The sequence below is a fragment of the Abramis brama genome (genome assembly GCF_963993115.1).
Source record: "Abramis brama genome assembly, chromosome: 5".
Classification (NCBI taxonomy): Eukaryota; Metazoa; Chordata; class Actinopteri; order Cypriniformes; family Leuciscidae; genus Abramis; species Abramis brama.
Window position 1 is genome coordinate 20,565,798 of NC_139967.1, and position 13,941 is coordinate 20,579,738.

The 13,941-nt window shown below is 37.8% G+C and overlaps 2 protein-coding genes across 2 annotated transcripts; one reads left to right on the forward strand and one right to left on the reverse strand.

The window, feature by feature from the left end:
• The first annotated feature begins 251 nt into the window (after positions 1-251).
• Positions 252-5,315, forward strand: c9 (complement component 9). Its single transcript, XM_084115586.1, has 11 exons — positions 252-444; positions 615-723; positions 855-1,005; positions 1,113-1,263; positions 2,583-2,721; positions 2,930-3,319; positions 3,593-3,833; positions 4,049-4,183; positions 4,482-4,657; positions 4,753-4,981; positions 5,082-5,315. The coding sequence occupies exons 1-11, from the start codon at positions 368-370 to the stop codon at positions 5,231-5,233; spliced, it is 1,950 nt and encodes a 649-aa protein (XP_083971712.1). The 5' UTR covers positions 252-367; the 3' UTR covers positions 5,234-5,315.
• Positions 5,316-10,264: 4,949 nt separating this feature from the next.
• gas1b (growth arrest-specific 1b) lies at positions 10,265-12,582 on the reverse strand. Its single transcript, XM_084115587.1, has one exon. It carries the CDS (start codon positions 11,945-11,947, stop codon positions 11,150-11,152), a length of 798 nt encoding a protein of 265 aa, XP_083971713.1. The 5' UTR covers positions 11,948-12,582; the 3' UTR covers positions 10,265-11,149.
• Positions 12,583-13,941: the final 1,359 nt, after the last annotated feature.

The following is a 13,941-nucleotide window of genomic DNA, read 5'->3' on the forward strand; positions in this document are numbered from 1 at the left end:
TACTGTTGTTTAATATTAAAAATACTCTTACTGTTGTTTAATATTATATAGAATGCTAAAGCATTTAAAAGAAGACATTTTCTATGAGAAAATATAGATTCTGTGACACACAAAAATTCAGGTAAAAGAAGGCAAAAACAGCTTGAAATACATTAGTCGGATAGTTTAACATTAGACAGTTGCGGTAAATGCTGTGGCGTCACATGATTTAAGATATCTGGGAAAGCACAGTGTACACAAACCTTTGGAGACACACATTTCCAAACCTCTTCAACTCTAAAAAGCTTAATTATTAACATTAAATCCATGCCTAAATACAAGTGTACAGATTTCAACACACATTCAAAGGACTGTCCAAAGCTTCACCATGAAGGCTTTAGCTGCTTTATGTGTAACGATATGCCTTTTTTATCAGGCTAATGGAAAGAGTATAACGGACCACATGTAAGTATGCACAATTTCATCAAAATTGGAGTGGATGCTACACTGTTAGATGTGGAAAAGTTTGTACCTTTCTGTTTATTTTTTTGTGTAAAACCAAAGTTATGCGCTAGAATGGAGTTGGAATTGTAAGTTATTATTATAACGGTGATCATTATTTGTCTTTCTCAAAGGCGGGGGCCCAGACGGGAGGTGCGGGAAATTAATGATCCTGCATCAATCAACTGCAAAATGAGTGCCTGGTCCCTGTGGACATCCTGTGACCCGTGCACTAATACCACGGTACGGGAGTATCTCTTCTTCTCTGTCACTTTCTCTATAAATAATGTTGTTCAAATTGTCATCTGAAATCATTCTGAATTAATAATGTTTTGAAGAAATGTATAGCCTTCACATGTGCTTGTGTAACACAGCATCGCTCTAGGGGCATTGAGGTCTTTGGGCAGTTTAAAGGCTCTAGGTGCATATACCCAATTGGAGAGCGGAGACCCTGTAAACCTTCTACCAAATGTCAGGTGGACCCTCCACCCGTCTGCAAAAGCTCTCAATGGAAGTGCGCTTCAGGTCAGTATTTTTTTTTGTCTGTATTTTGTTTTTTGGCCGGTAGGTGGTTAGCTGTAGGTTAAATTTCTAAGCAATATTCAGCATTAAGTATATTACTTTACCCTCAGGAATATGTATAAACAAAAATCTCAAGTGTAATGGGGATAACGACTGTGGAGAGATGGATACGTCTGATGAAGACGAGTGTGACGTCATCAGGACACCTTGCGGCAGGACAGCTGTATTTGAGTCTGACATAGCCATCCAAGCTGGATACGGGTCAGAGCCTTTTGTAACTTACACAAATGTTAATAATGTACACACCTATTCAAAAATCAGTCACATTTTATTTTAAAAGAAATTAATACTTTTATTCAGCAATAATGCATTACATTGATCAAAATGACCGTAAAGACATTTGTAATGTTACAAAAGAATTCTATTTCAAATAAATGTTGTACTTTATCATTTTCATCAAAGCATCCTAAAAAAAAGAATAATACAAAATGTTTCTTGAGCACCAACTCAGCACATTAGAATGATGAAATATCTCGGCGATTCTTTCAGATCGCGTCTTTGATCATTCACACTGCGTGATTGCCACTCACGTGAACGAGCACCGGTTTGTCGGCGATCTCACAAAACCTGTCGGCGAACGAAAATCGGGCCTAAAATCGTTCAGTGTGAACTCGGCATTAGTAAGCATAGTCAGTTATGTCTTAAGTGAACATAAACAGTTGAGAAAGACAACACATGTGAAACAGTATTTTATATCCGTGCATTAGTCTTAAAATGACAGCAGCATAATAAACTACTGTTAGACCTACCTGAAAAACATGAAAAGCACTGATTATTTAATTTGAATCTTAGTTCTATTGTATTTATTTATTTGTGCAATTGCTTGTTTCATTATTTGTTCTTTTTTTTATTAACGACTGTTAACTTGTATTTAATAATGTTCGAAATTTATATTAGTAGTTTTAGCAGTGGTTTCAAAATTGGAATCGAGAATTGTGAAATTTCACCTTTTTAATTACAATACAATGATACATGGGTCAAAAACAACAAAATCTATATTATTTATTTATAACTTTTTTGTGGTGGTGGGGCCAGTGAAAATTATTCACTGAATCGAATCGAAAATCAAGAATCGAATCGAATTGAGATCTTGCAAATCAGAATCGAATCGGGACTGTATTGATACACAGTTGAACATTATCATATTCATTATGCTAAAACTACTTTGAGAGTTGTCATGATTGATGATTCGTTTTAAAATAGGATAGGAAACAATTATTTTAAATATTTTACTACATAACTACCTCAAACTTTTGAGTGGTAGTTTATGTAATTAACATTACCAAGATTAATATATGCTGTTAAAGTACATTGTGCTATTTCATGGGTTTTGCATTAACTAATAATTAATTGACGCCATTAAACAACCCTGTCATTCTGTAGGCAATTATTAAAAAATCGAATTATGATTATAAAATAGAATAAAATAACTGACAACACAAATATTGCAATTATTACTACACTTTATAATACACAACTACTGTACATATTCTAAAGATGTTTAATTCTTCTCTCAACAGAATAAATATTCTGGGATCTGGACCTCGAATGAATCCCTTTAATAACAGATTATACAATGGCCAATGTAACCGGATCAGAGATCCATCTACATTGGAATATATCAGACTACCCTGGAATGTTGGAGTTCTCAGCTATGAGGTGGGTCTCTCAGTTTACTGTATGCATGATGTCAGCTGTTGTTTTACAAAGGTTTTGAGTATTTATTGAGAGCAAAACTGAAAGAAAAAACTCTCCTAAAAATGACTTCCAAGACAAACAAACCGACAAGTAAAAGCACTAAAATTCTGACAGACACACATCTAAAAAATACTATTTTTAGTCTTGACCCATGTCTCTTTATCTTCAGACAAAAGTGGAAGAGAGCAGCTCCAAAGAGATGTACGAGGACATTCACTCGTTAATAAAAGAGATAACTAGAGAATCATCCATTTCTTTTGAAATGGACTTAAGCTTTAAGTTTTCACCTACTGAGGCCTCCAGTGCTGGTGCAGGCAGTGATGCTAGCAGTGCTGGTGAGGGTGGAGATGTTGCCAGCACCGGTGAGGCTGGTGAAGCTGCTAGTCCCTCTGAAGATGGTCCTGGTGTGGATGGTGATGCTGAAGGTCCTGGTGATGGCGGTGATGCTACCATGCCTGGTGGGGGCCATAATGCTGTTCCTAGCATATCAGCAGGATTTGGCATTAAGCAAAAAACTAATAATATCATCAAACAGCTTTCAGAAATCACAGAGACCAAGGTGAGTGAGATTCAGGTTTATTCGTTTTATTGCTTTCTTGAGCAACTATTTCTTACCCATTTGAACTTTATTTATTGTAATTCACATCTTCAGGCTCATAAACCACCATGTTCATGGAACAGACTGAAATTCAAAACTGAACAAAACAAAAAAATATTCACAATAAATAGACATTGTTTGTTTATGTAGAGTATGAAAATTAATAATAAAGACTACCTTCTCAAATCTGCAACGTCTGTGTTGCTTCTACTACTAGCACGTGTTCTCTTTCAGAGAAAGAGCTTCATGAGAGTGAAAGGCAGAGTGGAGCTGGCCACCTACAGGATGAGACAGCGAGGGGTGGAGGTATCCTCAACGTTCTTGGATGATGTGGATGCCCTGCCACTTACATATGAGAAGGGACAGTATTTTGCCTTCTTGGAGGACTATGGAACACACTTCACCAAGAACGGAAAGTCCGGTGGAGAATATGAGCTTGTTTACATAATGAATGAGGATATCCGCAAACTAAAAAGTGAGTTTAAAATCACATGTCAAGTTTTTTGTAAAGCCTGGAGACCTTGGGGCAACATCACAACATGTTATTGCAATTCCAAAAGATATTCAAAGATACTGTAGATGACATTTAAATGACACTCATTAATGTAAATGCGTTAATGGGAAGGATACTTTATATGACTTATAATATGACTTGACTTTATTTGATGGTTCAACTATATCTAACTACAGAGGTCACTGAATCCAAGGTCAAGGAGTGTTTCGAGCTTGGAATTAGAGCCAATTTTCAGCTTTCCCAATTAGGAGAAGCAGGAGGAAACATTAAACCAGTAAACAATTGTGGTGCTCTAACAGACAAACCCACAGGTGTGTATGTGTGTATACGTTCGTTTTAATAGTAAGATATTAAAGGAATAGTTCACTCAAAATGAACACAAAAAAGAAGATATTTTGTCCATACAATAAAAGTCAGTTGGGTCGAGAGTTGTTTTGTACAACCAAAAACAGTTCTTCAAAATATCTTCTTTTGTGTTACATGGAGGACAGGACATGAGGGTGAATAAATGATGACATAATTTTCATTTTTGGGTGAACTTTCCCTTTAAATCCAACAGACACATGCCTTCTGATAAAAATATAACTTGCTTACAACCATGTTCACCAGATGACAAGAACAAGAGGGGGGTTATTGATAAGGTGCTGATCGTAGTGAGAGGGGGCAGTCCAGCCTCAGCAGTAGCCATGAAGTCTCAACTCACTAAAGATGGCATTCTAGACTATAGTCAATATGTGGAATGGGCAAAGACCGTCTCTGCTCTACCTGCTCTCATTCACAGTGACGTGAGACACTTCACCTTCACTTTCCAATTGCCAGTGCATGCGTGGTAACTAGCCTACTGTAATTGGAACACAATTTCTTTTCATTGTTCCGGCAGCCTGAACCCATCTACAATGCAATCCCTTTGGACTTTCCTGATGCTCAGCCGAGGCGGGACAATCTCAGAAGAGCCCTCGATGACTACGTGGCCGAGTACAGCATGTGTAAGTGCCAGCCGTGCCAGAATGGTGGCACTGTGATCCAGATAGACGGGGAGTGTAAATGCATGTGCTCACCAGGGACTGAAGGTGTCGCGTGTCAGATCGTTGACATGGAAATGTTGAAAGGTGCGTGCTTCTGTGTGCAACGGCCTGTAAAACTTCCATACCCTTAATTTCTGTTGCTTTGAGTTGAGCGTTGTGTCTGTCTCTGTTCACTAATTTCTAGTAAAGTCTTTTGAACAACTGGGGAACTGGGGCTGCTGGTCTTCCTGGTCCAGCTGCTCCGGAGGGCGTCGCAAACGGACCCGGACCTGCAATACTCGAGATGTACCAACCGGAATCTGCAGAGGAGATACAACCAGTGAAGAATACTGTTAAGAATCACGGAGTCACAAATAATCACGGAATATTAAAAATGCTGTGTACAAAATAAGAAAATAAACTGGTTCGATTACATGTACTTTACTTTTAGATATTATGAAGAGCGTTTTATGGCATTGAAACACGCATTTTTGACAACACTGCCGGCTTGTGGTCAAAATAGGTAGTGCATCCCAAATAGTTTGCATTGCATGATTACATGAACAGCAAGTTTTTCCCATCACCCATCACTGTCCTATCACGGAGGTAATGGCATCACAAATTGATCCCATGGTACTTCTGAAAATAATTTACCAATGTAGTTCAAAAATACCAGTAAGGTTTAGAAAAAGAAAATCTAAAATAGAACAAGACTTATACACCCTAGATCACCTTGTTGCCAACCAGACATTAAATCATTTAAGGATTTGACTAGAATCCGCTAATGCACATTTTTATAAATTACCATCCCCATTTTCTATTTATTTTGTTATTTTTGTATGATTTGCCTACATTATATTTTAGTTTAATGCTCATGTCAGCATCATGCTGAAACAGAAACAAAAATAGATCAAAAACATGTTTTATTTTAATATATAGTTTATATATACAATCCAACCAAAACATGTTTTTGATCTATTTTTGTTTCTGATCGTAGTGAGAGGACATATAGCATTTTTTTTACAAGAACTAGTGTTTTGGGCCACAGAAAGAAGGAATGAATTTATGAGGAATAGCTGTGATGTTGAGGTAGATGGCTCACTTTTCACTCTTCTTGGGCCTCTAGAGGTCAGGTTAATAGAGTAGCACTCTTAACTCTCTATTGAGCCTCTGAGAAGCTCCTTTCAGCTTCAATACCCTTCAAGAGTTAACTTGTGGCAGCAATGGCTTTGGACTGAGACCCCATCTAAAAACAACACTCCAAACCAAGAAAGAAAAAAAAATGAGTGCACACAGGGGCAATTACAAAGAAATAAAGCAATGGTAAAATTCCAAGACACTTATTTTTTTAAGTATTCTAACACAATGAATAATATCGAGCCATTTTTTCTTAGAAAATAAAGCCTATCTCAAAGCAATGAACTGAAAGGTGCACCTCCTGCTCCACCCCCAAAGAAAAAAAAATTAAACGTCCCAGTGCAGTCCGATTCTGACTTCCATGAGGTCATGGCATCCATTGAAGTTTCTAAGAGCCGTGTCACGCCACATTACCTTTCCCATCTGTCTCAGCAGCGTGAAAATTAAGTTATGCTCCATGTCAGCACAGTTTTGTTTCTCTTCTCTCACTCTTTTCACTGCTCTTCGTCCGCTTGATGGAAGAAAAACTGGACATAGAAATGCAATCAAGTAATATGCGCTCATGCAGTCCAGCTCACTATTGCAGACTAAAGTATGCTGATGGTGTGGAGGGGGTCCTTAGTTTGTCCATGTAGGGTCATTCAGAAAAAGGTCCTTTACTGCCTGCCCTTCCCCCAAATTCCTTCTTTTAAGAACCCCTTAAAAAACCAACCCCCTCTTCCCATCCACTGACAACTGAACCTCACCCCTCTCCCGCATTCCCCGCTCCATTTTTTTTTTCATGTTTGGTATATGCCCCAGTCAACAGAAAAAATGTGCTATGGGAAAAGTTTCCACAAAGAGAAACTGCTCCTTGTCTAATTGCTTATGTAAAATCATGATATAGATGAACTGTTTTCAGTTGAAAGGAAAGTTGTGAATTTTTATTGCATGCTGAATCTGACATCAAAGCAAACTCCAGCTATTCACACAAGAACTTTTAAGAATTTGAACGAAATTGGTAACATTTTCTTTCACTTTTCTTACACTCAAATCAGTGGACACAACTGGATTATGCAGTGTTGTCAGTTTTAAAAGTGGACTGTTCTCAAGAAAAACTGAATGTGACAGGTTCAACCTGCATGTCTGATCTGAGAAATGGCTCCCCATTGGCTCCCCATTGGCTCCCCAAGTCCCAGTGGGGCCCTTCACCTGACAAGGATGAATAGTCAGTTCACCTCAACTTGTTACTTCTAACTGAGAGAAAACAACAAGCAGAAAAGTTTAGTTAGCTAGTATGCAGTCTTTTGAAATACTTTCAACCTGCAGAAAAGAATTGCTAAATATCTGGTAGAGAGTGAGCGAGAGAGAGAGAGAGAGAGAGAGAGAGAGAGAGAGAGAGAAATAACAACACTTAAAGGGAAAATTACATTTTTAGCCTTTCTAAAATATTTTAAAATATTACAGGCTATTAATACGGAAGCCCTGAACCGCAACGTAAAAAAAAAAAAAAAAAAAAAATCGTGAAAAAAATCGTGAAAATTTCGTAGCATTTCGAGATTAAAGTCGAAATATTTCGAGATTAAAAAATGTTTCGACAATAGAGTCGAAATATTTCAAGAATAAAGTCGAAATATTTCGAGAATAAAGTCAAAATTATAGAATACAGTCTTCCGTAGAAGTTTTTTATTATTTATTTATTTATTTTTATTTTTTTAAAGAAATGCGCTCGTGAAGTCGAACTGCCTCGGACATGGATCTAAACAAAATAGTAGCTTTTTACTTTTATCTGGGCTTTCAACAAAAGGAAATTCTACAGGTGCTAATCTAACAATGTCATTACCATTTGTTTTAGGACGTTACAAAATATACTGCGCCGGGATAGATTTTACTGGCGTGGCGAAAACACTTTTCAGACTGGAGGGAGTTATCCAGCTTTATGAGGAAATCGCGGGATCCGGCCAAATGATTGGATACAGAATGATGCACTACTTAAAATGTATCCAGAAAGGATTTACGGTGAAGAGGGAGACAGTACGGTTACTGTTGTTCTCGACCCAGATGGTGTTGCCTATACTGACGAGCACGAAGACACGTAGCTAGCTTCGAGTCAAACGTGCCACATAAAGTTTGGACCAGGATTGTGGTAGGCTACCTACTCCGGCGGAGTGTTCGTGCTCGTCTAGGCGTCCTAAAACAACTGCTAATGCCATGTTGTTTAGATTAGCACCTGTAGAATTTCCTTTTGTTAGAAGCCCAGATAAAAGACTTCACGAGCGCATTTCTTTACAAAAAATAATAAATAAATAAATAAATAAATAATAACTTCTACGGAAGACTGTATTCTTGTAATTTTGACTTTATTCTCAAAATATTTTGACTTTTTTTTCTGACAAGGTTTTACATCACAAAAATATGAAATCCCAATTTTTTTTCTAAACAAAAATATTACATTTCTTAGCAAAAATACTGTTTATTTATGCAAAATATTTACTCTACCCAAAATAATATATTTACAATTTAACTTTCTAGTCCAATGGATTGCTAACATTTTTATTTGCAAATAAAGTGTAGAAAACTATTAAATAATATAAGGTGTGTCCGAATTTGCATACTTGTGCACTATTCTATGCCATTAGTATAAATAGTGTGAGTAGTGCATTCACACTGAAAATTCCAAACAGAAAAAAGTGCACTTTAAATATTAACTGAAAAAACGAAGTGTGGAATGTTGGACACTTCATGTAGGCTACTCAACTGTTGCAGCTTTAATTACATTGCGTAGCAGGAGGAGCAAGACACTGATGTTGAATCAATGACAAAATAACCGTATAACATTCATACACAGGGTTGAGTACATGCATAAGTGCATAGTGTATCATTTGGGTTACCGTTTTTAAAAAAGTAACCTTCACTTCTTCATTTAAGCCAGATTAACATAATTTACATTGTACTATCTCCTCCTTCTGCTCTCTCAAGAATGTTCAATCTGCTCTTTCTAGAGGTGTCAGCTAGAAGACAGAATGAAGTGCCTGGTCATTGTGTGCTGCCTCTATTGTGTGTTTAGTATTAGCATGACAGAAGTGCCACTCGACTTCTCCTTCATTCGTTAATTCTGAAGAGCCTTGTCTCGCATCTGCCTTGAAATGAAGCGTCACGGCTACCATCTTGGATCTCTAGAAGTCTTATAACATAAGCATAAACATTTACCATTTTCCCAATGATTAATTTCTGTGAGAGTCTGATATTTTAAGTGTTGGGGAAGGGCAAATGCTATATTATGGGATAACCTTTCTGCTCTTTTGTATTTGGAATGCTAACAATATCAAGCTGTACTGTTATATTATACTTCACAGAACAAAAAGGCATTTGGAATCCAAGGGGGGATTTGTACTATAAGTGAGAAGCAAACTCTTTTAAGCAATGACAAGCCCACTTAAACACACACACAGTAGCAGACTGAGTGCGTTTGTGATGGCTACTTGAGGCTTCATTCACTCGAACACCGCTTTTTTACTTGTCAGCCTGAGTGAAGACTTTAAATAAACACTCAAGCTTTGAACAAATAAGCCAGTCGAGGCCTTCCTGGTTCATGTTCAACTCTGATCCCGTTTAAAGACAACCTCATTTGTTTCCTCAGATGTTGAGAGTCTCTGGGAACTTAAACTAACTCCCTCTGTAAACATTTATGTTTACAAGGTCAAGTGCAAGAATAGACAGAGCCAAAATGTTTTACTAACAGATTACTTTGGTAACATTTATACACTGGAGTGGGTATCAGGTGGAAATTTAAGACAGCCCAAGAACAATATTGACTTAATTGAAAAAGCAAGCGTTTTATGACAAGCTTTGCACTATTCTTATTTAAGAGTACATAAAAAGTCTTGAATTATGTACAATTTAATTATGATCAATCTGCTCACAGACTTGCTCAAATCTCTAAAAAAATAAAATCTAGACGTGATGTTTAATGCTCATTTTACTAGCATATATTCTAAATGGTAAGTTAAAATTTCATCTGCTCTGTACAGTAGAAAGTAAAAACATACTTTACTTGTCCATATCTGCATGATGGGCATGAAGACTGTCAGTAGAGAGCTGTTGCAAAACTGATAAATAAAACAATCATTAATATCTAGTTGCAGACATGAACTGTTATTAAACTATATTTAAGTTAAATACATGTGCAATTATTTTACAGTTATTTAAGCTGTTTTAACAAAAATATACAGCACTTGTTTTGATTTGTATAGTGAAATAATCAGACACAAAAAAGGTCAAATGGTTTTATAATAATTTGGAGCCAATCTTTATGAACATTATAAACAGTATTACATGGTATTATTTATCAACATTATTCACACAATTATATGATACAATAGCATATACATTTACAATAATCAAGTTGTTCGTCTACAATTTACACTAACCAAAATTTCATACAAAAATAAACTTTCAGTATTTTTTTTATCTCTTTGAATATAAGTTTCCACAATAGTTCATAATAACTTAATATATGGGAGCACATATTTCCAACATATTTTCTTGACATCAAAAACAACTTTTCATTGTGTGCAGATGTTGGTAGCTCATCTAGGTTTTGGAACCACCTTTAACTATGGGATTCTGGTTCTGCGACTCAACTCAGCTTTATTATAGCACCACTAAAAACAATTATTATCTCGTAATAACACGAGAAACACTATTCTCTCGTGTACCTGTACAATATAAGCACATAACCAAATGCAAATATAGAGTCAAATACAATGTGCAAATGAATCGATTACTTTCATAGGGTCTTATGTAAACCAACAATAAAGAGATAAGTTAGGCTACTTGTTTCAATGAGGGGAACCCCCCTTGGATTTCCACCAAGGATGCGATTTCATTTAGTTAGCTGGGCCCCAATTCGTGTGTCCTGGCGCGAGGCCTGGAGCGAAAAAAAAAGCGACTTTGTGAGGGTTTTGATTTAAAAAAAAGCGACTTTGCGAGGGTTTTGATAACATGTAGCTTTACTTCTGCGGACACTGAAAGGTTGAAAACTGTTACACGCAACACACACACACACACACACACATTTTGTTTTGACTTCCATATGTCCCATTATTTCCACCCAGGCCAAATATGCAGCTAACCACTGAACTCTAAAAACAAGACTTATCTTAATATAAAAAGTGTTAAAATGGTAAACACCACAATTGCAAACGGTTGTGCTCTTAAATCCCAGGCATCACTCTCTTCGTCCTCGTAATCCGTCTCGTAGTCGTCCTCCAAGTCGTCCTCGGTATCTGAAAAGCCACTACCGCCATATCTGTCGGCAAAGCAGAAGTTTTTCATGCTGACTTTGACATACTCGCATATGGCCCTTTCTGTGCCGTCGCACACGCAAGTGTCCAGAAGCTGAGCTTTAGGAATTGAGCGCATGTTCGTGATGACCCGCCGGCAATCGTCCGAGCAGCGCTCTCCTCCGAACAGTTTCCTGCAGTGATACAGATAGTCCCTCATGGCGGTACTGCACTCGGGATCCATCTCGCACTGCTTACGGGCTTCGGTGCAGCCCATGTGGCTGGTTCTGGGCATACAAGGCTCGATGGCTCGCTTGGTCATCTTGCATAATGTGTCCGAGGAGCATTCGCAGTCCTCCAGTGCCGGGCCGTTCACAGTCAGGTTGAGCTGAATGATGGAAGAAATGCAGTGGCTAGGACATTTCTTCCTATTCCCGTTTATCACCGGACCGCACGCGTGTAGATACTGAGTATACGCGTAGTGGCACTCCGGTTCTCCTTGGCACTTCATGATGGCCTGCCAGCATATCAAACGCTGGTTGTGTGCCGGTGAGGCGGTGGATAAACGACTAAAACATATCAACGCACAGCCGATGGACAAAATCAATATCTGCAGCCGTAGAGTGACTGCATGGTTGCCAGACTGTGCCATTCCTTGATGTGCCCACATGCAACAGCTTAAAAGTTAACTTATTGGGTCAAGGGTTTCCATTTGTTGGTCCATAATCCATACTGTTTCTCTGTTCTTACCAGAGATTGAGACGAACAACTCGCCTTGTTCCATGCCCGCCGTCGTCAAGCCGCGTTTTCTTGACCACTTTAGTTAAGTGTGCTCATATTTGTTCCTTCACTATCCACAGAATTTGAAACATGCATCGAAATTTATCCGTGGACAAAACTCCAAATGGTTGGAACGAATCACATTTGCTCACTGCCGCGAGAGCAAAACGCGCAGCAACATCTTGATGCGCGTCGACTCGTTTTCTCGCTGCTCTTGATTGCAGTAATCCAGCGATAAATCAACGCTTTATAAATTACATCGAAACATCCCAAAAGCGATCTCACACGGCACCTTGTTCAAATAACAAATCTGGAAAAAGTTCAACTCTCTATGAGAAGTCTTGGAAGTATCTGTTCAGTTACCCAGACCCAGACGTAGCCAATGCATGCAGCACACTATTGGTCCGATCAGTTGTTGTGATTTCTGACGTCATTTGAGGGTGGAGGTCAGAACTTGATGAAGGTCGAGAATGTGGAGAGGGTGCGGGTCGTAATTTGACTTGATAAAGCATCGGTCCCTGACACAGTGCTAAAATATTTTGGCTGTCAATGTGCATTGCACATCTCATCCGATGTCTCTGCCCAACCCTCAGCACCCAAACAGCACTTTCAGTTCTAACTGTGCAATTATTATTTTAACTTGTAGCCACTTATTTAGCTCGACAGACCTCAGCATGTCTTAAGAAGTGTTTTAATATAGCCTATAGTCCTATCCATAAAGTAGCATATTAACCTATAGCCTAGGCTATTCTAGAGAAAAAAAGGAAAGGGACAGCTTTTGAATATAAGGTTAATACTACAAAACACCATTTATCATTTAATACCATTTAATAAAATACAGCCAATATGTTATTTTGTTTGATTTAAAATAGAATAACCTTATAATACTTTGGTTTCTCCGGGAAATATCTTGATCCATTACATCCATTTCTCACAAAGAGGGAAATTGACATTTTCCAGGTAAAATTATCAGGTCAAGAGTTTTTTGAATGTCCATTATTTAAGAACACATCAAACCAAATATTCTAAAGGAAATAACATAGACTTTGCAGATGGTTTAATTTTACATTGGTTTATGACTCTTCAAGTCTCATGACTCTTCAAGTCTCATGCACAATCCATAATGAATTTAACAGGCAGCATTTTGCTGGCAGTTGTTTATTTTGCTAAGGAGAATTACCATTACAAACACTTGTAGACAGTTCAAGGTGTTTTCTGTGACAACTTCCTCTGAACAGTCCATTTGGTCTGCAATAACGGTCAGGATTGCATGAACAATCCTTTGATTCTTTCTGGTCGGTTTGGAGCAAAATAGCAGCTGTTACAAGTTACAACTTTTTTTCTTCTGTTCTCACACCAAATGTTCAACATCCAAATAGTAGCAGGTTTGCATTTTGAGAAGTTTAATGAGATGAACTATATGTTATATACTAAATTGACTTCCTAGCTCATGAACACATTCATGTAAAAAAAAATCTCAAAATTTCCATCTCTAAATGACTGATTATGATCATCACTTGGCCTAGATCTGCAGAAAGAGAAGGAGCAGCTTTTGGAGAACAGAGCGGACTGTGTTATCCATGCTACATTGACCCTATCACACTTCTGCAGTCAAACCACAAAGCTTGGGCAGCTGGCCAAAAATGCCCCCTATCCCTATACCCCCACCTTTCAGCATTTTCTCCTTTTCCCAATTAGAGAGATTAGATGGCCTATTTGGGAGGAAAGGAGCAAACAGTCTCATGCAAATTCTCTGACATTCCACTGTAAAACTGTAATACAGAACATCCATTTCTCACAAGCATGTTTTTGTCGAAGTGAAGAAATGAACTGACTAGATGACATATAGCTATACCGTGAGATTCACAATGTTGTTTTGAATGG

What these genes read in the sequence shown, in the direction of transcription:
- c9 (XM_084115586.1), top strand. Translation starts at nt 368, where the DNA reads ATGAAGGCTTTAGCTGCTTTATGTGTAACGATATGCCTTTTTTATCAG. An exon ending in GCCATCCAAGCTGGATACGG is followed by an intron (nt 1,264 to 2,582) that starts GTCAGAGCCTTT and finishes TTCTCTCAACAG; the next exon opens with AATAAATATTCTGGGATCTG. An exon ending in CAGAAATCACAGAGACCAAG is followed by an intron (nt 3,320 to 3,592) that starts GTGAGTGAGATT and finishes GTTCTCTTTCAG; the next exon opens with AGAAAGAGCTTCATGAGAGT.
- gas1b (XM_084115587.1), bottom strand. Translation starts at nt 11,947, where the DNA reads ATGTGGGCACATCAAGGAATGGCACAGTCTGGCAACCATGCAGTCACT.